The sequence below is a fragment of the Tenrec ecaudatus genome, chromosome 12 (genome assembly GCF_050624435.1).
Source record: "Tenrec ecaudatus isolate mTenEca1 chromosome 12, mTenEca1.hap1, whole genome shotgun sequence".
Taxonomy (NCBI): domain Eukaryota; kingdom Metazoa; phylum Chordata; class Mammalia; order Afrosoricida; family Tenrecidae; genus Tenrec; species Tenrec ecaudatus.
The window spans coordinates 49,347,273-49,372,191 of NC_134541.1; the positions used below are offsets into that span (position 1 = coordinate 49,347,273).

The 24,919-nt window shown below is 40.1% G+C and overlaps 1 protein-coding gene across 2 annotated transcripts in view; it reads left to right on the forward strand.

Annotated features, from left to right (window-relative positions):
• The window catches only part of PCSK2 (proprotein convertase subtilisin/kexin type 2), a 282,423-nt gene that overhangs the window by 24,582 nt on the left and 232,922 nt on the right, over positions 1 to 24,919 (forward strand). The window contains exon 2 of one of the 2 annotated variants that reach the window (XM_075527844.1): positions 784 to 888. The exons of the other annotated variant lie outside the window; for it this stretch is intronic. Within the exon in view, the coding sequence (XP_075383959.1) occupies positions 784 to 888 (105 nt within the window). The remainder of the gene's footprint in view (positions 1 to 783; positions 889 to 24,919) is intronic. 2 annotated transcript variants of the gene reach the window in all.

The window sequence follows — 24,919 nt, forward strand, 5'->3', positions numbered from 1 at the left end:
CTCAAAATGGCCAATGCTGGTACAATTCAACTCACTAATGCCTAGGATCTCAATCTCTATGCATCCTAGTTCACTTTTAACAGCTTTCAATTTTTGTAGCTTCCTACTTAATGTATTCCAAGTTCCAAATAGTGATAGATGTTTGCAGCTGTTTCTACTCATGTTGAGTAGTGCTTAATCAGCAAATGAAGGTCCCAAAGACTTTATTCCATCTATGAAATTATGGTTGACTCTACTTTGAAAAGGCAGCTCTTTCTTAGTCCTGTTTTGAGTGCCTTCCAACCTGAAGGGCTCATCTTCTGGAACTAACTCTGACCATGTTCTACTGCTACTCCTAAGGCTTTCCGTATCGGACAATGTTCTGATGCAATTCGTAAGGGTTTAAGTGGCTAATTTCTCAGAGGTGGTCAGTTTATGCCTTCTTAGTAATTTGTTCTTACTCTGTAAGCTTTGCTGAAACCCATTCATTTGGGGTAATGCTACTGATATTTGAAATACCCGGAACACAGCTTCCAGCATCACAGCAACTCACAAGCCACCACAGGATGACAAAGTGACAGGCAATGTACTCAGGAGCAGGCACAGCATAAGCAAAGGCAAGGAGGCGGAGAGGGTACATGGATATAAATAGAAAGAAAGCACTGATCCGAGGGAAGGTTTAGTGGTTTCCCTACCTGTACCATTTCCTTGGAAGCTTCTGCATGCAGCCCCATCATTGATGCCCCTTCTCAGGACTACCCCTGAAGCTAACCATGCCTTATATCTGCTTTCCTCTCTCCACAGCTGCCCTTCACTGAAGGCCTGTACCATTTTTACCATAATGGCCTTGCAAAGGCCAAGAGGAGACGTAGCTTACATCATAAGCAGCAACTGGAAAGAGACCCCAGGGTGAGTTTCCCCTAAAACTTGCCTTCCAATTTCTACGGCCACATCTGAGCTCACTGCAGGGGGCATGCAGTGAGTACTCAGGGACGTCTGAAGCATCCACTTGCAATGAGTTATGAACAGCCAAATGGACACTTAGCAGAGTAGCACCAGGGACTATGGTCCTCTAGTTTGTAGATAATAAATAATTGCAGACCTCTTTATAGAGCTGGAGAAGGGGCAGTCAGGGATTTTACATTAATCCCGGTTTTATTTTCACGAGTTAATGTGTAATGATTTTTGGTTGCTTAGGAACATATTTTGTCCTGTCACGGACAGGAAGACAGAAAGAAATTTAATGAATCATTTTTAGAAGGAATCTCCTGGTGAATTCACATGCTCAGTGTCTATGCACTATATGGTAGAAGGACCTTCTCAGCCCCCGTGCCCACCTTGTGTTTTCTTATGCTGAGTTTGAGCTCCTGATCATCTTTGCTGTTCAAACGCATCTCTTCCCAAACAATATCTATCTTTTTCAGCTAGAATCCACTTACTTCCAAATAGTCCCACTCCCTGATTTTCAGAATAAGAACTTTATCATCACTGAATTTTCCATCTTCCAAAATTTTCCTATTATCCCCATATAGTTACACATACATCTGGTTGGGTGGACTCTAGTTTCCCTGCATCAGTTTATTAACAGAGGAAATAATAATTCAGTAAGTTGATCTTCACACATTAAAGAAAGGATAATAAACAAGATTCTTGGAGAAAAACTGAGAGAGAGTCAGATGTTTGAGCTGGGGATTTACACATGAGATACTTTTTAAGCTGATTGAATCTGGAAACTTGTTCTTGTGGGGTTTGTGTGAACATTTTGACTGGGTTTAATTTGAGATTCAATTAGGAATGCAAATGAAGCAGGCTCCTCAGAAAACCACCAACTGGCAAGCCACATGCTATTTTCCTATAACTCCTCAACTCAGAGCTACAACATTCCCTGGAGTGGAATTTCTATTCTGAGAAATCACTTTGTCTTTGCTTTCCCAGCAAGACCCAAGCTGCTGTGCTCTGAACGAATGCCCTGCACTCTTAGAGGGTCTTTGGCAGACGCTGGAATCACTACCTAAGTCAAAACTCTTTTTAATGGGTGGTAACAGTCTTGGATACATTTGTTGCAATTTATTTTTAATGCGAAATATCTCAGGTGAACATGGGCACTCTCAGTCTTCATCTGTGAATCAATTCAGTAGCCAAAGTCCACTCCAACACCATTTTGATATTGGTTTTCTTTCATTTCTATCTCCATTATCTTTATCTATATGGTCCATTACTTCACTTTTATTTGTATTTTAGCTTAGCTTTATCCATAGTTAAAGGCATTACTCCAAAAATCAATCAAAGAGAAACATGTGAAAGAAATTAGGGCAAAAAGAGTTGAATCATTACCTCAGGTGCTTGGGTCTGGCTAAGAAGTTTTCAAAACTTGGAGGCTCTTGCAGCTTCTATAACCATCCATACATCAATTGTATCAAGCACATTTGTACATTTGTTGCCATCGTTTTCAAAACATTTTCTTTCTACATGAGCCCTTGGTATCAGCTCCTCTTTTTTCACTCCCTCCCCACCTTCCCACCCTCATGAACCCTTGATAAAATATAAATTACTATTTTTCACATCTTGCACCATCTGCTGTCTCCCTTCACCATGTTTCTGTAGTTTGCCCCCTGGGGCAGGGGTGGGGGTGGAATTATACACAGATCATGGCTATTGTTTCCCTCTCTCTTCCCCACTTTCCCCCTATCCTCACGGCATCACTACTCACATTACTGTTTCTGAGGGGTTAATCTGTCCTGGATTCCGTGTATTGAGTACTCTTATCTGTACCAGTGTACATCCTCTGGTCTAGCCTGATTTGTAAGGTAGAACTAAGGTCGTGATAAAGAACTATAGGAATGTGTGTGTTTCATTGGTGTTATACTTCCCCCTGGTTCACTGTCCCTTCCTTGTGACCCTTCTGTGAGGGTCCCATTGTCTACAGATGGGGTTTGGGTCTCCACTCCAACCCCCCTCATTTGCATCAATATGATTGTTTGCTTTGGGTCTTCTGATGCCTGATATCTGATCCCATCACAGCTTGTGATTATATCGGCTGGTGTGCTTCTTCCCTGTGGGCTTTGTTGCTTCCCTGCTAGATGGCCACTTGTTTAAATTCAAGCCGTTAAGACCGCTGACCAATAGCGGGGCACTGTCAGCTCTCTTCACCACATTTGCTTATGCACTCATTTTGTCTCAGCCATCTTGTTGGGAAGGTGAGCATCACAGAATGCCAGGTTATTAGAACAAAATGTTCTTGTGTTGAGGGAGGACTTGAGTAGAGGTCCAAAGTCTGTCTGCCACCTTAATACTTAGCAACATACTGGCATGGAGCAGCGAACTATAACAGAGAGGACTGCAGGGCTGGCGCCAAACCTAGCTATATTGACTCCCTCCCAAAATAATACACTACAGAGTGCAGCACTGAAGATATAGACCTTAGAGAGTGGCGGGTCTGCTGAGGCCACACACATGAGCAAACTACGAGGGAGAGGGAGGGAGGGGGAAGGAGAGAGAGAAAACCAAATCCTGGCTCACCAGTTCTCAAGGACAACATCCATCCTTGGAGCAGCCAATGCACAGAGAGGACGTAGGGCTGGCCCTACAGGGGATAGCAGTAGAGACACAGTATGGGAATTGTGCCCAGTCTGGACACCACCACCCCTCCCTTGACGCGCGTGCGTGCGCACGCACACACACACATACCGTGACAAACTTGAAAAGAATGAAACAGAGTAACAAGGGGAGCAAAGTAAAGAAGTCCCTGAGGAATCCCCAAAATAGACTTCAGACTGGGGTGGTGGGGGTGGGGGTGGGGGTGGGGCTGGAGGAGGCAGGGCTTGGCACCGCATCAGACCCAATCAGAAACATTCATAGGGGTCAACAGGAAGGCCTGGAATGGTTTACAGGCTCCCCAACCCCCTACATATCTATCTAGATAAAATAGGATTGTTTATAATCCCAAGGAGAAATCAACGTGACTGACAGTTCCAGAGGGACTTAGGTGAGGAGGCGGTGGAGAGAAAGAGTGGGAGCCAACAAACCCAGGGACAAGTTAGCAGCAAGAGATCTAAAATCAATGGCGAGCAGGTCATAGAATTCCTGGTAGGGTTTGATCAAGTGCAATATAGCCGAAATGAATTACTGATAGCCGAATGAAGGTCAAACATGATAATGGGACAGAAGGAAATTAAAAGGAAATAAAGGAAAGAACTAGGAGGCAAAAGGCACTTATAGAGTTATAAATATATGTATGCATATATGTAAACATGTTATATAATGAGAGCGATATAGGTCTATGTACATATATTTTATATATTAAGTACTAAGGTAGCTGTACTATATTCTTAAATTTATTTTCAGCACATACAAATACATATTTATATTGATTTTGTATATTAAGTGTGATGATACAGAAAAAGATATCAAAAAATAATGCCATTTACAATAATAACTACACAAAAGATAAAATGTTTAGGAATACATATTACCAGTGAAACAAAAGACTTAGACAAGGAAAACTACAAAACACTCTTCCAAGAAACTTACACAAATGGAACAAATCACCATGCTCCTGGACATGCAGACTAAACATTATGAAAATGTCAATACTACCAAAAATACTTTAAAAGTTCAATGTGATTCCTATTCAAATCCCATCACAATTATTCAAAGATATGGAAAAACTAATCACCAACTTTATACTAAAAGAAAAGAAACCCAGGATAAATTAAAAAAAAACTATCAAAAAATAAAAACGAAGTAGGAGGTCTTTCACTCCCAGATTGAAAACCTACTCTGTAGCCACAGTAATCAAAACAGCCTGGTACAACAGTAGATATGAAGTGCAATGAGTTATAACTGAGAACCTACAAATACAACCAAGTTCTTATAGACACTTCATTTTTTATAAAGGACTAAAACATGCTAAATGGGCAAAAGATTAGCCTTTGCAATAAATGGTTCTAGAAAAAGAATGAAACAACCTATATCTGATCCCATGTACAAAAATGAACTCCAGATGGATCAAAGACCTAACTATAAATCACATCATTATGAAGACCACCCGTGAAAAAATAGGGACAAACTTACCCAAATACAAAGCATAAACACACAAGCAAACATAATGAAAAATAATCACATTAAAGAAGACAAAATAAAGAACTAGGACCTCCTAAAAATACAACATTTAGGTATAACAAACACCTTCATCAAAAGAGTCAACAGAGAACACACAGATTGAGGAAAAAATACTCAGTAATAATACATCAGCTAAAAGGCTAATCTCCAAAATTTATAAAAAACTGCAAAACCTTAATAAGAAAACTACAAATAACACAATTTTAAAAATGGATACAAGACTAAATAGAGGGAGCCGGGGAGGGAGGGAAAAAAATGAAAAACGGGAGCTGACTCCAACAGCCCAAGTGGAAAGCAAATGTTTTGAGACTGGTGAGGGCAACAAATGTACAAATGTGCTTTACACAATTGATGTATGTATGGACTGTGATAAGAGTTGTATGAGCCCCCCAATAAAATGCTTTTTTAAAAAAGACTAAATAGACTATTTCAAATAGACAAAGACGGTATCCAGGCAGCCTACAACCATATGAAAAAATGTTCAAGATCATTAGATATAAGAGAAATTAACAGAGCAATTAGATATCACTTTGAACCAAAAATTTTAGCAAAATTCAATAAAACAGAAAATAATAAATACTGGGCAGGTGTGGAGAGATAGGAATGCTTTTACATTTTTGTGGGACTGACGGATTGTACAACCAATATGGAAATTAGTACAGCACTTTCTTCAACAAATGCTAAAACCACGTATCTTATGATTGAGGAATCTCTTTACCACAAAGAAATCAAGAACGGATAAGGAACAGACAAATGCACATCTAGGTTTATTGCAGTAATGTCCATAATAGCAAAAGACATGGAAACAACCAAAAACTGCAATTATAGAAGAATGGAGGAGCCAGTTCATATACATTCATAATATGGAATATTATACATCAATAAAGAACAATGACAACACTCCGAAACACTGAAAACATGAACAAACTTGAGAATGATATTCTTAGCAAACTCAGTCAGTCTCACAAACTTAAATATTTGGTAGCACCATTGTTATAAGGGGAAAAAAAGGAATATGGTTTACACACCAATAGACAAGATGTTGATAAAAATGAGGAAGTAGGGATGGGGGCAGCATAGTTTACTGAGGAGGGAGGGAGGAAGGATGTGCAGAGAAAAAGATTTACATGTATGGAAGGTTTAAAAAGGTATTGTTAATTTTGTTTCTTGAGATAGGATGTTTAAATATATATAATATGTTTCTTTACTTAAAAATTCATTTTATTGGGGGCTCGTACAGCTCTTATTACAATCCATACATATATCCATTGAATCAAGCACATTTGTACGTATGTCACCATCATTTTCGAAATATTTTCTTTCTACTCGAGTCTTTGGTATCCGCTCATTGCCCCCATTCCCTCATGTACCTTTGATAATTTATAATATTTTTCCATGTCTTACACTGACCACTGTCTCCCTTCATCCACTTTTCTGTTGTCCATCCCTCTTAGAGGGGGTTATATGTAGATCATTGTGATCGGTTCCCCTTCTCTCTCCCCCACCTTCCACTTATGCTCCTGGTATCACTATTCTCATTATTGGTCCTGAGGTTTTTATCTGTCCTGCATTCCATGTTTTGAAAACTCTTATCTGTACCAATGTACATGCTCTGGTCTAGCCAGATTTTAAAGGTAGAACTAGGGTCATGATAGTGGCAGGAGCGGTGGGGCAAGCATTAAAGAACTAGACTAGGAAAGTTGTATGTTTAGTCAGTGCTATACTGCATCCTGACTGGCTCGTCTCTTCCTTGTGACCCTTCTGTAAGGTAATGTCCAATTGTCTAGAAATGGGCTTTGGGTCTTCACTCTGCCCCACCCCCACCCCTCATTCACAATAACATGATTTTGGGTTCTGGGTCTTTGATGCTTGATACCTGATCCCATCGACACCTCATAATCACACAGGCTGGAGTGCCTTTTCCATGTGGGCTTTGTTGCTTCTCAGCTAGATGGCCACTTGTTTATCTTCAAGCCTTTAAGACCCCATACACTGTATCTTTTGCTAGCTGGACACCATTGGCTCTCTTCAGCACATTTACTTATGCACCCAAATTGTCTCCAGCAATTATGTCAGGAATGCGAGCATCACAGAATGCTGGGTTATTAGAACAAAATGTTCCGGCATTGAGGGAGTACTTGAGTAGAGGCCCAATGTCTATCTGCTACCTTAATACTTAACATATAAATATATGTACATAGATCTATTTCCCTCTCATTATATATACATATTTACATATGTACATGCCTGTATTTAGATCTCTATAAGTGTCCTTTGCCATCTAGTTCTGTTCTTTCCTTTACTTCTTTTTACTTTCCTCTTGTCCCACTATCATGTTCTTTAAAAAAAAAATCACTCCATATTTGTTATTCCCCCTAATCTAATTAGTAGTATATTAAAAAAATTTTAAGGAGAAAAAGAAAAATTGAAATACACTTGGATCCTTCATTGACAAACAAGTTCACTCAAACTATAAATAAATAGATAAATGAATGATTGAATGAATAAATAAACAACCTGCTGAATGATTGGGTGATTAACATTTTTTCTTATTTTTTTAATCCATGGGATTGTGTTACTCTTCTTATTTTATATTTTCATCCCTGTTCTAGAAAGTGCATCCATAGGAAACAGAAGTAAAGCTTTTTTTTAAACCAATTCCTTTAGATGCAGCCTTACTTGTGGATAAATCAATCTAATTAGCATTTCATTTCAAGTTTTGGTGCAAAAAAGCCCAGGAAGAACCATTTTTAATTTCTAAAGTCCTGTAGCCTGTGTTCTCATTCATAGTCTCTTTCATGGTACTTCCAACAAAGCAAGGACTGGGTTTGGAAAAAAAATTGAAGATATAGTAAATAAGTCAAAACTGAAAGTTAATCATCAATCCAAGTATGTCTCTTCAGAGTCAGTGTCAAGAATAAATATTCTCTGCCCAAACCTCTGTGGGATTTGACATATTCCAGCTAAGACAGAAGTAAAAAAATTTAAAGTAAGCTTAATTGTGCTCAACAGGTTATATATAAAAATATATGTTATTTAAAAATTCTGTGGTACTTGAAAAAGTTGCCAGAGAATAGATCGGCCTGGGATAACATTTGTTTCGTGGTTTTATCCAACTGTTTTGCACATCTGAAATATATGGAGTGTTGAAATGAAATACATGTAAAAGCATAACTTCCCTCATAAACCAAATAAAATTTATATTAATTAAATTACTTTGCTTCCATATGATTCTTGGGTCTTACTCACCAGTTACATTAGATTCAATACTTAAAAACATTTTTTCTTTTCCTAATGAATTTTATTACAGACATTACAATTATTCCTTTAAATATATATATATATATATATATATATATATATATATATATATATATATATATATATATTTTAAAGCCTGGTTTGTTTTTTCAAGTCCATTTAAGTAAAACTTTTCGTTGAGTGGGCCCTAATTCAATGTTATTGGTGTCTTTGAATGTTATTGGAGTCTTTATAAAAAGAAGAAAAGAAACACAGAGTTAAGATGGTGTGATAGTCTAGTTACGTTAGCCAAACAAATCAACAGAAACTCATGTATAAGAGAGAGTTTTATATAAAGGGTAAGTGCACATCAAGAAAACATGCCAAACCAGTGCTGCCCAAGCCCACAAGTCCAACAATAACCCATATGTCCAACACCAATCCACAAAGTCCTCCTCCATCTCACAAAACACACGCAATGATGCCAACTGCAGGAGGAAAGCTGAGTCAGTGAATGTGCAAGCATCTCAGCGCTGGTAGGGGTACCCACACGGCTGCTCCAGCACCCAGGGTTGCATCGGGGTAGATCCATGTAGCTTCTCCTCAGGGATGTCTCACAGGAAGTGAGCCTTGCCAGGTGAAGTAGGGAACCGGCTAAGGCAACTGCACCCTGGTCGGTCCATCAGAAAGCAAGATACCCGAGAACTAGAAAGGCGAGACTCACCGAGCCATTTATCTCTCCGCCCTTCAATTAACCCCACATGTGTTTATCGGACAGGTGGGCACAATAAACTACCTACCTCAGATGGCCATCTAAACATTGACATTACTGTCATAAGGCAAAGGAGCACCTGGGATCCTTAAACTCTGGAAAAGGTTAGGAAGGATCTTTCCCTAAAGCCTCATGAAAAATTTGGCCTTACTAACATTTTGATTTTACGTAGAGAGAGAATAAACTTCAAAACTGAGAGAGAATAAATGTGTACCCTTTTAAGCTGCCCAATTTGTGATACTTTCTTATGGCGGCCCTAGAACACAGGGATGATACATTTACTATTTACATTATCACAAAGCCACGGTAATAAGAAATACCTTTGTTTTTTGTAGACTTTCCATTGCAGAAGGCATTGTGGCACCTGTGTTTTCATACTGTCATTCTTTTGCAGCATGTGTTGGGATAACTGGTGTTAGTTTATCCTGAAATGGTGGACCAAGGTGTTTCAGTGAGTGTACCCGGGTCACACGTGAGCTTGTGACAGGCTCACAACAGCGACCCGGGTCTCCAACAATCGTGAGCTTCTTTTCCAATACGGATTTCAGTCTTGCGGTCTCACAGAGAACAGCCTCTTTGGAATGGGGGCCCTCCGAGGAAAAGTATAGTTATTACAGCCAACGCCCAGCCTGGTGTGGCACAAAGAAGACCGTACCTTGGTAGCATTTGAAAGTAGAGTGAAATTCCCGGAAATCTTGGAGTGTTAGCGGCTAAGCTGAGTCTAAATTCTCACAAGAAACATATATTCATGAGTGCTTCCGGATGTTGTGATCAAAGCAGACAAATAAAGAACCGTGGGACATAATGGGCTGTGTTTAGGTGGAGTTGAGGCTTCAGAGTGAGGAAGAGAATGGAAATTGGGAGCACATAGAACATTTTCACAGTTAAAAAATTATAATACTGAATGGACAGTGGTCAAGGTTTACCCCCCAGCAATCATTGGGCCATTCCATCTAACAACTATCTTAGTATCAACTGGATGCCTTCCATGACCTGAATCTTCAGTTTTGTAAGTAGTTTAATTTTCTACCATAAATTCCTGTCAAGAGAGAATTACATTACAAAATTAAATAGATATGATTTCTTCCTCTATTTCTCCTATTCCCCCCCCCCAAATCCACATAACACACAAACATGCCTATTTCTAATTCTCAAGCATCCCTCACTCTCTTATCGAGTATGTAATCTGTCTCAAGCTCTGAGAGGGGAAGTGTTTTACAAAAAATAAAACCTAAAAAATAACATTTCAAGCATGTGAATAACACACAGTGAAACCCTCTAGGAAACGTTGTGCCTCATACCCTTAAATGCCTAAACAGCCAGCTAGTGACCTTCTGCAGTTCAGCAAGGAGACATGAAGGCACAGTTTTGCTGCTTGGGTACTAACTGAATCACTGAATCAGAAGAGAGAATAGAAAGGCTCATTCAGGGCCGCCTTGGGTTAGAAGCTTATTTTGGTATAATTGTCAGAACCACCATGCTTGTTGCATGCCGATGTCTTCGTTTGGGTTTCTGTGCCAGAAAGGCCTGGAACAAACAGTGGCATGTGGGTAACTGATACCAGGAAGCCCAAGCAAAGGCGAGGAATGAGAAAGGCAAGCGAGAGAGCAAATACAATGTTTTAGTGGGTTTCCACGTGGGGCAACTGGGACTCGATCCTTCTTGGGGCACTGTAAGGTTTTGACTTGGTGCTTCAGCCTTCTCCCACAAGATGGGAGGCTACGGCTTTCGTAACCCCCTGACTCTGCTTCTCACTGTTTGTTGGGAGATTGAATACCAGCATTTCTAGACTTGGCTGTGCATAGACTGATAAAGTCTCCTTGTGCTGGAGGAAGCGCCCAGACCAAGGGTCAGCGATAGAGACTACTGAAACTATTGTTACTATATAGACATATAATTTTGCCATATCTTACACTATATAATATATTCATTCAACTACAATTCTGTTGTTTGCTCCCCTCAACTGGCCTCATACAGTCCTCATTGTTATCTGCTCTCCCTTCCCTCCCTCCCTCCCTCCCTTTATTCTCCCACCCTCAGGAAACCGTTACCTTTTTCTGAGGGATTACCACATTGCCTTTCAAGCATTGAATGATCTTAATTTTATCAGTGACCATAAGTAAGTCTAACAAGATTAATGAGCTAGAACTGCAACCATAATAGTAGGGGGAGGAAACATTCAAGAACCCGAGAGCTATACCAGACCCTGGATTTATCATCCCTTCCATAATGAATTTTTAACATGCATCATCTTTTAAAATTTCACATATCCCTTGTGAATTGGGGACTATGCTACCCCCAGTTTACAGATGAGGAAAAGGAAGTTTGTGGCTTACCAAGAGTCACATAGTTTTCTTGCCACTGAATGACTGATTTGTATTCAATAAATTCAATTCACCCTTTCCTCTACACAGGGAGAATTATAGAGCAGAAAGAGTTCTGAGAACAAACTGATCCAGTCCTTTGTCTTGAAAATTTAAAGTATAATTTTACCATTGAGACAAACTAGACGCAGAAGGAATACGTGATGACCAAGAATTGCCAGTTTCTAGAAAAGTATATCATGTTAAAAATAAGATAGATCCTCAGTGTGATGGATTAACACAATAGCTTACACAATGGACTCAAACATAGGCATGGTAATGAAGATGGCACAGGATCAGGCAATGTTTCAATCTGCTAGTCATTAAGATGTCCATTAGTCAAAGGGAACTAAGAGTAACATAGGGCCACACAGCTATAACTGACAGGAAGGAATGAAAACACGTGACTCTTCTGAATACAAAATGTGATTTAAATAAAGTTAGATGAGAATTGGCATGGCTTATGAATTTGTGATTTAATTCTTTCATATTCATTAATAATTGAGCTCCAAAATAATGACAGTAAAGTTACAAAATAAGTTTATCTGTTAATTCAATGAGCTCAACTCTAAATGAAAAAGTCTGAGAGGGAAATAATACTCCTGGTGAGTACTTCTGCTCCAGTTAGCTGAGTATGCGATTGGTTTCTGTTTTCCTGTGACTCTCACAGGGGAATAATCTCATATATTTGTATGAGAGATTCTAGTTTTCAAAGATTTTTTTAAGATCTTATTTTTGACAAAAAATATTTCCCAAACACAAGCCAATAATTTCATTTGTGTGACCAAAGAGATAGGAACAGATTCCAACAAGGAAGGGAGTTTTCTCTGTTCATGACATACTGAAATTCAATAGATCTAAATTTTCAAAGAAAATTTCACTATGCTTAATTTTCATTTTACATATACTAGAGCTCAAGGATAAAGTAAATGATTCCTCTTTGACACCAAGATGGCTTGCCGGCTAGGCCTCCTGGAAACAAACGTTCGAGTTGAAGAATGGCATGCAGGAGGTCCTTAGACAAAACAAGGAAGCGAGAAAGGCTGAATTGGACAGCAAGCGATGCGAATTCAGAATGGAAGACCTTGGTAAATCCTATCAGACTTATCCCAAGATGAGAAAAGAGAACCAGGACTTTGAACTCGATTGTAACCAATTTTTGTCCCTGAAAGGAAATATGGTCTTAAGCAAGGTGTCTGCTATCCAAGGTCATTGTCAATATAAGACAAACTCTAAACCAAGCTTCACTGCTAGAGGATGTGTGGGAGGGCTCTGAAAAGGAGCTTGGGGGTAACCACACTGCCCACCAGTTTGATGTATTTAGTTTTCTGAAGAAGCAAACTCATATTCATTCATAATAGCTTCATTCATGGATCAGCCCTGTGATAGTCTGGGTAGACTAGAGAAACAAAATTCACAAACACTCATATTTTATAAGTGTTTTATATAATGTGTAATTGTACATTAAGCATCCCAACCCAGTAGAGACCAAGCCCATAAGTCCGACATTAGCCCATATGTCCAACCGTGATCTACAAAGTCCTCCTGAAACTCACAAAACACACACTATGATGCCAACTGTAGGAAGAAAACCAAATCAGTGAGCTTGTAAGCATCTCAGCGCTGGCAGGGGTCTCCACACAGCTGCTCCAGCACCCAGGGCTGCATCAGGGTAGGTCCATGCTGCTTCTCCTCAGGGATGTCTTGCATGAAGTGAGCCTTGCCAGCTGAAGCAGGGAACTGGTTATGGCAGCCGCAACTGCTCCAACCATCAGAGAGCAAGAAACCAGACAGGCGAGGCTTATAGAGCCATTTATCTCTTTGCCCTTCAATTAATCCCACATGTGTTCATCAGCCAGGTTTGCACAATAAACCTTAACTATCACAAGCCCCAAACACAACTGTGAATATACAATAAATGAAACTGTGTTAGACTAGGTTCTCTAGAGGAGCAAAACCAGTGATACATATATGTAAAGAGAGAATATATGTATGTATGTATATATGGATATATACATACGTGTGTGTGTGTGTGTGTAGCTCGCACAATTGTAGAAGCAAATTAGTCCAAACCCCCTGATACAGGAGAGTAGCCCTAGATTTAGTCAGTCATGCTATGATTAAACCTTTGCCCCTTTGCTTCTGGGTGACCTTAAGTACATTAGTCCCGAGGACTCTTTTCTTCCCTTCGGGGCAGGAGTGGGGATTGGTAATAGTAGAGTAATAGTAGGAATGTATTCCTAAAAATCAAACCAAACCCAGACCTAACTCACCGGCTTCAAGTCGATTCTCACTCTTATTGGTTCTACAGGACAGAGTAAAACTGCTCCTGAGTTTCCATGATCAAGCCTTTGTAGGAGTAGACAGCTTTCTCCTTCTCCATGGATTAACTGTGGGTTTGGACATCTGATCTTGTGATTAGCAGCTCAGTGTGTCACACTATTCCACCATGTTACTGTTAGGTGCCACCCAATCGTTTCTGACTCATAGCAACCCCGTGTGCAACAGGAAGAAACACGACCTGGCCCTGCGCCACCCTCCCCGTGGTCCTTATGCCTGAGCCCATGGACGCCGCCACTGGGTCGATCCACCTTGTTGAAGGTCGTCCTCTTTCTCACTGCCCTGCTGCTTTGCCAAGCAGGATGTCCTTCTCCAGAGACTGGTTTCTGCTCACAACATGTCTAAAGTACATGAGACAAATTCGCACCATCCTTGCCTCAAAGGAACATTCTGGCTCTATGTCTTCCAAGACAGATTTGTCTGTTATTTTCACAGTTCGTGGTACTTTCAATGTTTTTCACCAGCACCATAATTCAAATCCACAGAAGCTGGATTATATGAAGAAGAATGTGGCAGCAGGATTGGAGGAAGGCTTCTTAACAACCTGCAGTATACAGCTAATACAATAATGCTTGATGAAAGTGAGGAAGAATTGAACACTTGCTGATGAAGATCAAAGATTGCTGCCTCTGGTATCGATTACAATTCAATATAAAGAATCCCAAAAGCTCCCCAACTGGACCAGGTGGTAACGTCATGGTTGATGGAGAGAAGGTTGATGTTGTCAAGGATTTTGTCTTGCTTGGATCCACAGTCAGTACTCATCTTCACTGTATTGTGCAAATATGCTGCAGAAGACCTCTTCAGAGTATTGAAAAGCAAGGCTGTTACTTTGAGGACTAAGGTGCGGTCAAGCCAGGGTATTTTCAATTGCCTCTTAGGCTCTTATGGGCATTGAATAACGAAGACCAAAGAAGAACCGATGCATTTGAATTATAGTGCTGGCAAAGTATTGAATGTCACCATTGTCCCCTTAAAATCAAATGAGGGACCTTGGTATAAGTGTCCTTAAGTGGGTTAGGACATTTAACATAATATCATAACTTTCTTTTGATACATAAATAATATAAGCATAACAGTGTAAAACAACACAGGTTTACTGTTTCACAGTTTCTGTAGCTTAGTTTAGCATAGCATGGCTAGACTCTAGGATGAGGGCCTTACTAAAATTCAGGTACTAGAAGCTTAAGTGGAGACTCCAGGGAAGAATCTGTTTCTAAGCCCATTTGTGTTATGGGTAGAATTCAATTACTTATGTTTGTAGGATTGGAGGCCCCATTTCCTTGCTGGCTGTCAGCCAATGTTTGTATTCTTCTCCTAGCTGACTGCATTTCTTTCTACATGAGCCCTTCTATTCAAGATAGTAATAACACATCAAATACTTCCATGCTTCCAAACTCTCTAACTTCCTCTTTTTCTTTAAGGACTTGGAAGCCTACTAACTGAAAGATCAGTAGTTCAAACCCACTAGCAGCTCTTGGAAGAAAGATGAAGTAGCCTGTTTCTATAAAATGCATTGTCTTAGTTACCCTGTGGAGTACAGAATCTATCTTGTCCTGCAGGGTGGCTGTGAGGCAGAGCAACTTGGCGGCATTGGGTAATGCATTTGGCAAATTTTTGGCTACACAAATGGTTAAGCATAGACATTCAACAAAAAAGGCTGAAGATCCAATTCTACTCAGTAAGGCCTGGTGATCTGCTTCGGGAAGGTCTGCCTTGGAAAATCTATGTAATGCAATTCTCCTCTGTGTATTTGGGTCGTCAGCTATGAGGTAGAACTAGCCCCAAAGAAAATAGCAATGGCAATAACTGATTGGACCACTAACAGGAAGGTCTGAGGTGTGTGTCCACACAAAGACCCTGGGAGGAAAAGTATAGCTATCTAGTTCCAAGATAATCAGCCACTGAAAACCCTTTGGTGCACAGTTGTGCTCTAACACACGGACTCTCTGACACAAGGATAACTGACTCTTGTTAATGAGTGATGCAAATGGCTGGTGCACTGACCACTAATTGAAAGTTCGGGGGTTTGAGGCCACCCTGAGGCACATTAGAAGAAAAGTCTGTAACCTTTTTTTTTTTTAACCAATCATTGACAATCCTATGGTATACAGTTCTACTTGGACAGACAGAGATCTCCCTGAGTTGGAGTTATCTCAATGGCAACTCTTTTTATTTATTTTCCCAAAAGCAATATTTACATATTTTCTCAAACAGCTATTGCACAGAAAGCCTAGTGTTTTTCTGACGTTTGACCTTATAACTCTCCCAAGCGTTTAGATAAAAATACAGGAAGGATTTGTAAATAATGTAAAAGCTTCAACAGCATTTGAATTATAGCCAATAACTAAGAAAATGACCAACCAAACACATTACCATGGAGTCAATTCTAACCCATAGCCTCCTCTTAGCACCCCACCATGTTCCAGAATAAAACTAAACCCCAAATGGTCTTATCAGCTATAATCCCTTTTAAAAATTATTTAAACATTTTTGTTGTTATTATTGGCAATATACTTTCAACAATTTCTACATGTACCATTCAGGGACACTGATGACATACTTCAGGTTGTACAGCCATTCTAACTTTGTTGGGTTTTTAAAAATTGTTCTTCCCCCATTAACATAAACTCCCTGCTCTCTAAATAATCTTCTAATCTTCATTGTTGCTATTATCAATTTGATCCCACCAACTGTTTTTCTTTTTGAATGTTTTTTTAATTTTGTTTTCATGACTTTCATTGGGTATACGGTGGGGCTAATCCTGGATAGCTTTTCCTTCTTAAAAGCAGATTACTAGTAACCTTAATTACATCTGCACAGTTCCTGTTGCCGTATGTAACATTAGCACAGGAAGTGAGAGACCATGGAAGATGAAATTCTTCCTACCACACACAGAGTGACTTGTAAGGAATAAAGGGATTTACTCTTTCCCCTCTCTTACTTTGGACCCATTTGAGAAAGCTGTGGCCCTATATTCTTCTCCTAGCATCACCAGCTCTCAGGGAGGACTGCCACTCCCATCCTTCAGAAAGAACATTTACTCCTCAGGGGAAAACTAAATCTGTGATCATGAGTCCATTGGTGAAAGAGAGAGGCCCGAGCAAAGTGTTCGTTTAGCTTCACACGTGGCAGTGCACATATACCTAGATTCTTGTCTCAAAGAGATGTTGCTCAAGCTTTAATTACCTCTGAACAGGTCTGAAGAAAGGGCATCCCAGGCAGAGGCACCAGCAGGGGTAGAGGCCTGGAGTTAGTTCACACTCAATGTCCTTCAGAAGCATCGAGAGTACCACTAACACTGTGAAGGTCTGAGCTGAGAAAAAGAAAGGCAGCAACGAGATGAGGTCAAAAGGAGCAAGGGAACAAAACACGGAGGTGCAGGTAAGGAAGTCAGAATGACTTTACCTGCGATGGGGTTTCTGTCTCTGGGTGAGTAGTACACTTTAGGATGAGATGGAGTGAAGAGGGCACAACTGGAATCCAAGAGATGAGTTCAAGGTAATTACAGCATTCCAGAAAACAGAGCCTAGTGGCTGAAAAGAGTAGAAGTGGTAAGAAACACTTCATATTGGGGATTATTGCGAAGAAGAGTCTTCATACGTACTGTGTTGTGGTTGGTTTGACTGAAGAATGTGAAAGAGAGAAGTCAAAGATGATTTCAAAGTTTGAGGTTCAAGTTACTGTAGAATGGAAATAGCATAAATAAGATGGTGGGAGAACATGTTAGGAAGGAGATAGGCAATCAAGGACTTCGTTTTAAGCATGTTCTACCTTTTATTAAAGTAACTTGCTCATCCTTATAATTATTTCTTATTAGGACCACTTGGAGATATCAATTAAATATACTTCTTTACTTTTTACCTCCCCTGTCTAACTTTAAGGAGCCCCAGAGGTATAGTCCTTTGGCTATTGGTTACCAGCTGCACCCTGGGAGAAGGATGAGGCTTTCTACTCCCATGAAGAGTTGCAGTCTCAGAAATCCACAGGGACAGTTATACTTTGCCTTATAGGTTTGCTATGAGTTGGAAATGACTCGACAGCAGTGAATTAAACAGTTAAAGTCTATTTTAAAATTAAACGTACAATATATACTCAAGTATAAGCCCGACCTGAATATCTGTAGAGGCACCAAATTCTACCACAAAAACTGCATTTAAAATGTGCTGAACATCCTAGCTTACCAAGCCCTGAGGGTGAAATCCCTGCTCAGAGCAGCCAATGCACAGAGAGGACAATATGGCCGGCCCCACTATGAGATACAATGTCCCTCACTGACCCACAGCTCTACAGGGCCAACAGTGGAGACACAGTGTGGGAATTATGCCTGATTGGACCCCACCATACAGTGGCAAAACACTAAGGGAGTATGACAGACAGCAAGGGGAGCAGAGCAAGGAAGTCCCAAGGGAATACCAAAACAGACTTTGGGGCCAGGGCATGGCACCCCATCAAACTCAAGCAGGAAACACTCCTAAAGGTCAACAGACAGACCCTGAACTACTTACAGGCTTTTCTTTCTTTCTTTGTCACTGATTTATTGTTATTTTGTTTTCTTTTGTTGCTTTGTTTTGCTCTGTCTTGTTTTGGTGTATATTATTATCTTTGCAGGTCTATCTAGAAAGGATAGGTGGGCTAAACCATCTGAAGGAGAAAACAACAGCACCAACAATTCGAGGGGGATGTGGGAGAGGGGTAGGTGGGAGACAGGAAATGGTGGTAACAAACCCAAGGGAACAAGTGATCCAAAATCGATGGTGAGGAGGGTTTAAGAGGTCTGGTAGGGACTGATCAAGGGCAATGTAACCAAGAAGAATTACTGAAACCCAAATGAAGGCTGAACATGATAGTGAGACAAAAGGAAAGTAAAAGGGAATAGAGGAAAGAACTATGAGGCAAAGGGCATTTATAGAGGTCAAAATATAGGCATGTAAATATATTTATATATGATCATGGGAAATAGATCTATGTTCATATATTTATAGAATAAGTATTAAGATAGAAGATGGACATTGGGTCTCCACTCAAGTACTTCCTCAATGCAAGAACTCTTTGTTCTATTAAAATGGCATTCTATGATGCTCACCTTCCTGACAATCACTGAAGACAAAGCTGGTGCATAAGCAAATGTGGTGAAGAAAGCTGATGGTGCCCGACTATTAAAAGATATAGCATCTGGGGTCTTAAAGGCTTGAAGATAAACAAGCGGTCATCTAGCTCAGAAGCAACAAAGCCCATATGAAGAAGCACCCCAGACTGTGTGATCATGAGGTGTTGATGGGAATCAGGTACCAGGCACTAAATAACAAAAAGCATATCATTGTGAATGAGGAGGAGTGTGGAGTGGGGACCCAAAGCCCATCTGCAGGCAACAGGACATTCCCTTGTAGAAGGGTCACAGGGAGTTGATGAGCCAGTCAGGGTGCATTGTAGCAATAATGAAACATACAGCTTTCCTCTAGTTCTTTAAAGCTTCCTCCCCCCACAATCATGATCCCAATTCTACCTTACAAAACTGGCTAGACCCAATAATGTACACTGGTACAGATAGGAATTGTAAACAGAGAATTCAGGACAGATAGACCCCTCGAGACCAATAATGAGAGTAGTAATACCAGGAGGGTAAGGAAAAGGTGGGGTAGAAAGGAGAAACCAATAATGAGGATCTACTTATAACCCCCTCCCTGGGGGATGAACAACAGAAAAAGTGGGTGAAGGGAGACATCGGGTAGTGTAAGACATGAAAAATAACAATTTATAAATATCCAGGGTTCGTGGAGGGAGAAGGGGGACAGAAAATAAGGAGCTGATACCAAGGACTGAAGCAGAAAGCAAATGTTTTGAGAATGATGATGCCAACAAACGTACAAATGTGTTTGACCCAATAGATGTATGAATGGATTGTGATAAGAGTTGTTTGTACAAGCCCCCAATAAAATTATTTTTTTAATATGCTGAAAAATTCGGCTTAGACTCAAGTATATATGGTACTTATTTTGAGATAGCTATTATCTCACGTGAAATTATAAGAATAATATAAAGAGATCGTTTGTACTTTTCCCTCGATGGTAATAGCTTAGTAACCACAGTGCTATGTTATGGCCAGGGAACTGACATTGATAAGATGCCAATTTCATTGAGACTGCATACTTTTTCATGCATGTTTATACCCATGTTCATGTATACCTTTAATTCAATGCAATTTATGATGGTCAATGTGGCCAAAATCATCAAAGTAACCACTACCAAGGTAACTATAAAACTAAAGGAAAACACTGTAATCTCCAATTAAGAGAAACAAAAGTCCAAGCTGTGCTGATTCAATCGTGAGCACATTTCCACATACTTCAAAAATATTTTCCTGTTAGGATTCAAAGCCAATGTAGAAAGTAATTTATCATTCCTCAATCCATTACTTCAAAATGGATATCATTAATGCTTAGGAGAAGTGGAGTATAACTATCCCTTAATGATGTCATAAACAAAATTTCCTATAATATTTGTGGAGCGAATTTAAATGTTAAGCTGACTATGCCTTCGAAGAGTTCAAAAAGAGAAGGAAGGAAGGAAAGAAGGATTTTAAGAACTCTCTTTAAGTATTTTTAATTGGTTTAGTCATTTTACATTTATGAAAACCATTAACATATTTCTGATCACATGTCTGTCTAAAATCAGGCTTCATACTCTTAAACCTAAGCCAAGCGGATTTTGAAAGTGAGTGAAATTGAATTCCTACAATTTCCAGTAATTCGACACATTCTGGGTTCAGGAGAGGATAACAGTGAAGCTGATCTAGAGATGAGTAAACAGCCGTTAGACAAAGAGGTTCGTGTCTGAACAACAACCCAATTGCTGGAGTTTATCTAATTCATTTCCCATTACCTGTGCCAAAACGCTGTGCTTTCCATCATCTCTAGGGCAAATATGTCCCATTTTGCAATAAAGAATGTATTGCCTGAGAGAAAATAGGTAAAACAAAACATTCCCCCATTTTTCCTGAATAAGAACAGCCTGCTCCAAGAAAACCATTACTACGGGGGTTGGTTTGTAAGGACGTCTAGCAGGCCTGGCAGGAGAAAGCTCTCCCCAAGACCATCACAAAGGAAAAACAATTCAAACACTTCGCATACCGAGAAAAAAACCCAAACAAGCAAACTCACTGCCACAGAGTCCATTCTGACTTGGAGCCCCTTTCAGACAGGGTAGAACTTTCCCTGTAGGGTTAGAAAGCTCATCTTTCTCCGGCAGAGCAGCTGGCGATGTTAAACAGCTCACTTCCTAGTGGACAGCCTGGCACCCAACCCCCAGGACTGCAGACTCGCAGTATCGTGTATTCAAGGGACAGTACGTACGTCTAATGGGAAAAGTCCAAGTGGTGGTCATTTTGGGGGTCGAGTACAAGCTTGACCAAACCATGTCATCTCCCAGCCTGCACTTTCTTTATCTATACCATAAGGAATAAGGGGTATTTGGGTCTCCAAAATGCTCCCTCAAGTCTTGACATTGGAAATTCCAGCAAAAAGCCTTAAACCTTTCTAACTAGTGAATTTCAAAGTTAAGGTCAAACCTAGATATCCCCCATCAGATTTTTATTCTTCCTGGAACTTATCTTTATTTTCATCCGACAAATGTTTTCATTCTTTCAAGCCAAGAAAATGTTGTTACTGATGGGGGCTATCAGGATGTTTCACACCCATCGCGGCCCTCTGTATCACAGAATGAAGCACTGCTTGACCCTTGCCATCCTCACAAGTGTTATTTGAACCCATTGTGACAGTCACTGTGTCAGTCCACCTCCATGAGAATCTTGGTATTTGTTGCTGACCTTCCACTACACCAAGCATGATGTCCTTTTCAAGGACCTGATCCTTCCTAACAACATCACAAAAGTTCATAAAGTGAAGTCTCATAGGTTATTCTTGCTGTATTTCTACAACATGTTTATGTGTTTTTCTGGAAGTCCGCAGTACTTTCAGTGTCTTCACCAACATCATAATTTAAATGCATCAACTCTTCTTGCATCCACTCTTCTGTAGTCTTCCTTATGCCACTTCATATGATTTTGAGACAATTGAAAAGATCGTGTAGTGCCTTAAGCACAAGCTTCATCCTTAAAGTTATGTTCTTGTTATTCAACACTTTAAAGGGATCTAGTGCCTCCGATTTTCTCAATAAAATATGCTGTTTGGTTTCAACCAATACTCCAGAGTAATTGAAATAACTATCATCTTCATATTAGCACCTTCATCTTTTAGAAGAGAATGTCAGACTGTTTCCAAACCAGTACATCACAGTCCTGAATTTGTTGATACAATAGAAATTTGAATATAGGTAGAAGTTATTTATCTACTTCAAAGATAATAGGTTCTCTAACATTTAAAATTTGAGATTTCATTTGGCATAGTGGCTATGGAGAGGACTTTCAACTAAAAAGTCGTTTGAAACAACTGATATCTAAACAAGACATGCTTTTCAACGCCATCGGTATATCGAAGAGAGATTATTAACTGAATGCTTGGAAGCACCAAGAAACGGAATGAAGTAATTGAAATGGGCTGCGTGTAAGCAGAGCAGTGGCACAAGGAAGAGGAAAATGACAACATAGCATTTGCTTCTAAGTGGGTAACAAGAGAGAGAGGTGGGTTTGTGAACAAGAGAGTGTGTACCCTGGATAAAAGATGACTCGACTCCTACTAAGGTTATTGCTTATTTACTTGGAAAAAATGGACAGCTGGACCCTGGTGGCACAGTGGATTAAACATCAGGCTGAAAACCCAAAGTTCGAAAGTTAGAACCCACTAGCTCTTCCATAAAAGAGAGATAAGACAATCTGCTTCCAGAAAGATTTGCAACTCAGGAATCCCATGAAATTGTTCGACTCTTTCTGATAGAGTTTCTGTGAGTCAGAATTTACTTCATAACAGTGGTTTGTTGGTTTGTTTTTGGTTTATGACTGTCAGGTATACCTTTTTAAAATATTGTTTTATTGGAATACACTTGATATATCATACGAATTAAACAGTCATGCATATTAAAATTTGTGCAATCGTGATCACAATCAATTTCAGAATATTTTCCTTTCATACTCATTGCCATTAGGGCCCAATTCCTCCCACCCTTGCCTGCCATGGCCCTATGCAATTATTAATTCAATTACTGTCCATAGACCTACCTACCCTGGATTTAATATGTGGGAAAATCATACACAACACAAACAAGAAGCAAACAAACAGTAATGATGATTAGACAAAACATAGAAAAGCCTCAATAAAAAAGCAGGCAATAAAAGCGAAACAAATTTAAAATAAATCAAAAGGGCAATCAAGCGGTAGGGTATTGCATTTTAATCGAACTACATCTGCCATTATCAACTTTACCAAGCTTTCTGTCTGGTAGCAAGGCTATTCCCATCCTTGGACTGTGGTCAGAGGGGATTCACTGGAGGCTGAATTCATGTGGGGACCCTGCGAATGGATTGTGGACTTCCTCTGTCATTCGCAGCCTTCTGCAAGCCAGGTATTCAAATCTTAAGCTGTAATACCATTTCTCCCTTCAAGTTTTGGTTTTATTATTGGTGATTGTTGGGTCACACAGACTGATGTGCTTCTCCCATGGGGATTTACTTTAAATGCTTGCTCGGTTGAAGACAAGTCTTGAAAACCCCAGACACTATTCTTTCTGACAGCCAGGAACCATCTGGTTTCTTCACCACACTTCACTATAGCACCTGTCTTTCAGCCTAAGTCTTTCTGCCTTACGTTGGCTCCTCAAACCTGCTGCAGGTGACTTTGAGGTACAGCCAGTTTGCTTACTAGAGTTTCCTCTTTGAATCCTTTTGGTGTGACCTATGAAGGATGTTGCATCCCCCAAAAGGACAAAGTCTAAACTCCCAGTTGTCTCAAGCACCCAACTTAGGTCACCAGGGGCTGAGTAAGGAACTAGGTCAAAAGTGTCCAATTAGGAATACAGTAAGAGTATTCTCTCCTTGGGATATACATATAGATCAGTGTTTTTCCCCAATGGGATACATATTGCTTCTGTTGGTTTACTCACCAACAGAAATGTAATTGCCTTCTCCAAGATAGACGTGACTCCCTCTCCCAAGCTTGCCTTGAATTTCAAAGAAGTTCTGCTTATCACTCTTGTAGGAGTGTTTGTTGATGTGCAGTGACCTTAACACAATGCTGTATCGTGTTAGTCTGGGTGCATTAGAGAAACAAATCCACAGGAACTCATGTATAAGGGAGAGTTTTACATAAAAGGTAAGTGTACATCAAGAACACATCCCAACCCAGTACTGTCCAAGCCCACAAGTCCAACATTAACCCATTAACCAATATATCCAACACCAATCCACAAAGTCCTCCTCTATCTCACAAAACACACACAATGATGCCAACTGCAGGAGGAAGGATGAGTCAGTGAATGTGTAAGCATCTCAGCACCAGCACTGGCAGGGGTCTCCACAGAGGTGCTCCAAGACCCAGGGCTACATCAGGGTAGGTTCACGCGGCTTCTCCTTGGGGATGTCTTGCAGGAAGTGAGCCTTGCTAGTTTAAGTGGGGAACTGGCTAAGGCAGCTGCACCCTGTTCCAACCATCAGAAAGCAAGAACCCAAGAACTAGAAAGGTGAGACTCACTGAGCCATTTATCCCTCCGCCCTTCAATTAACCCCACATGTGTTTATCAGCCAGGTTGGCACAGTACACTAACTACCTCATGTATAGAAGCAACTAAATGATTTTCTTCCTCTTTCCTCATCTGGAAAAATTTGACCCCAGCTGAGGTGAGATGTCCTCTGTCACAGTGGGTTGTAAGATGTAAATATAAGGGGATGATATATGGTTCAAGGGCACTAGGCAGGCTGTCTAGACCATTGCTTAGGAGACCAAAGTAGAAGATTACATGACCTAAGAGCAGAAACCTGCCCTAATCTCGGTGTTTACTGTATAGTAGTAGACTCACACAATATTTGTCTGTTTATGGTTGACTAGTTTGATTCAGCATAAAAGTTTCTAGATCCATCCAAGTTATTAGGTATTTCATGGTTATATTGGATATTTTTAGGGATGCATAATATTCCATTGTCTATATTAGAGTTTCT